This window comes from Limulus polyphemus, unplaced genomic scaffold, assembly GCF_000517525.1.
Source record: "Limulus polyphemus unplaced genomic scaffold, Limulus_polyphemus-2.1.2 Scaffold187, whole genome shotgun sequence".
In the NCBI taxonomy this organism is placed as follows: Eukaryota; Metazoa; Arthropoda; class Merostomata; order Xiphosura; family Limulidae; genus Limulus; species Limulus polyphemus.
In genome coordinates this window covers 250,960-252,868 of record NW_013665797.1, presented here as the reverse complement: position 1 = coordinate 252,868, position 1,909 = coordinate 250,960, and the positions used below count along the sequence as shown (strand labels likewise).

The 1,909-nt window shown below is 32.9% G+C and overlaps 1 protein-coding gene across 1 annotated transcript in view; it reads left to right on the top strand.

The window, feature by feature from the left end:
- Positions 1-1,909, top strand: part of LOC106478175 (CD109 antigen-like) — a 138,544-nt gene that overhangs the window by 84,576 nt on the left and 52,059 nt on the right. Inside the window, exon 5 of the mRNA XM_022381721.1 lies at positions 1,153-1,275. Within this exon, the coding sequence (XP_022237429.1) occupies positions 1,153-1,275 (123 nt within the window). The remainder of the gene's footprint in view (positions 1-1,152; positions 1,276-1,909) is intronic.

Sequence of the window (1,909 nt, the reverse complement as noted above, 5' to 3'; positions counted from 1 at the left end):
TACGGCTGTCTGTAAAGTACTGTTTTACGGCTGTCTGTAAAGTACTGTTTTACGGCTGTCTGTAAAGTACTGTTTTACGGCTGTCCTGTAAAGTACTGTTTCACGGCTGCCTGTAAAGTACTGTTTCACGGCTGCCTGTAAAATACTGTTTCACGGTCTTTTTTTTTGACAGAAGTGTAAAATTTCCATTGACTGTTCGTTTTCGTTTTTACATTAAGGTAAACTGTAGTTTAAATCCAGTTGAATTCAAACAAGTCTTATTTTACCTTTAAAATATAATGTCTTATTTTCATTTGACTACAGCTAATTTCCTTAATTATCTTTTACTTTCGCTTCTATCAAAATCATCTAATTTTTCGTCTCTTTTCCTTAATTTTTTCCTCATCGAGTCTGTTTTTTATACAACCGGCCACAACCACAAACCGCTACATTTGTTCTTCTCCATACTAAATCTTCGAAGATCCTTTATCATGATGATTATGAGACAGATCCTTGAATACCACAGAAATACCAAAACTTTTTAACTTTAAAAATACTGCTCTTGATCCGCCTAGTATTATTTATAGGTCGTAAGGAAAGTTTTAATGCCATTCAAATATTTTATGTAAAATTGAAGATTGGATTTATATTTTAAGAATTACAGATAATTATATCCACTCCAAGTTATTAAGTTTTTCCAAGTGTATTTTGTTTTATCGCTAAACATTTGTGACTTGCACATCGGATAATCTATTTATGTATAGCTACGCTAGCGACATAAGACAGTTTGAAGTTTCGTTGTATGATGTGGTGTATTTAATGATGCAGAAGAATTATCCACTCACTAACGTTTTTCGGCAAAACCCTAAAATAACGCAGTTAAAGCATCGTCATGTCTTGTCTTCATTTTTGCTATTACTGTATGAGTGTCATTGAAATATATAATGAACAAATGAAATGCAGTAGGTTAACGTAACCCTATTTAAACTAACATGAAACTGTAAAGATGTTACATACAATAAAACTTGTATTTCCTTCCTTTCGACTACCTCAAGTAATAATTATAACGTAAATTTTCTAATCAAAACGGATCATTGTAAAATTATATAGATAAAAGAACCAGACATTATAAATATTGTTGAGTTTCATTTAATGTTTTCCATTATTGGTCAGTTCGTTTCAGAACAATACCCATCAACACTAGCCTGAAAGCCTATTCGGATGCAGTAGATGTTTACATGTTAGGTCCAAGAGGAACAATTATGAGAAAATGGCTTTCTCGTCAGACCAACCGAGGTGAGTTTCAGTTAAACTGACACAATTCTATTTTTAAGTGTTGCATATATCGTATTTTACAACATATAAGAAGCGCCCACATTTTAGCAAATACTATTTAGGAAAAAACATTTCAGTGTATCAAAGCATTTTTCTGTCTTTGAATGGGATTCTTTTAACCAATACAAAAAGAGTAGCATTTACCGTTAGTCTCTCCAGGGTAAGGAGACGTAAGTAATGGGTTATTTTTCAAATGACAAACATATTTCCGTTGGTGTTCGTTGTGAATAATAGTGTCCCCGGCGAGTAAACTGTACCGGCCTGACGTGGCAGTAAGGAAAAAGGCCAGAGTGTCTTTTACACGTGAGCAGTTAAGAACTGTTGCATGTTACAAATAGGAATTGTAGTAGACAGTAGTGTTTATGAAAACTTAGAAAAACTTACTGTTTAGCACTGAAAAACCAGATGACCTGTTCAGCTATACTGACGCTAATCGTCTTGGATTATTATTATCCGTAATAAATCCACTCGTATGTTTAGCAACTTTTTCATTAATTATAACCCTAATCACATATTTTGTCTATATTAATTTTTATATTGTTACGTCTCTGGTCGTTAGTTAATTTCCCGTATAATTTCTTTCCGATGAAACTTT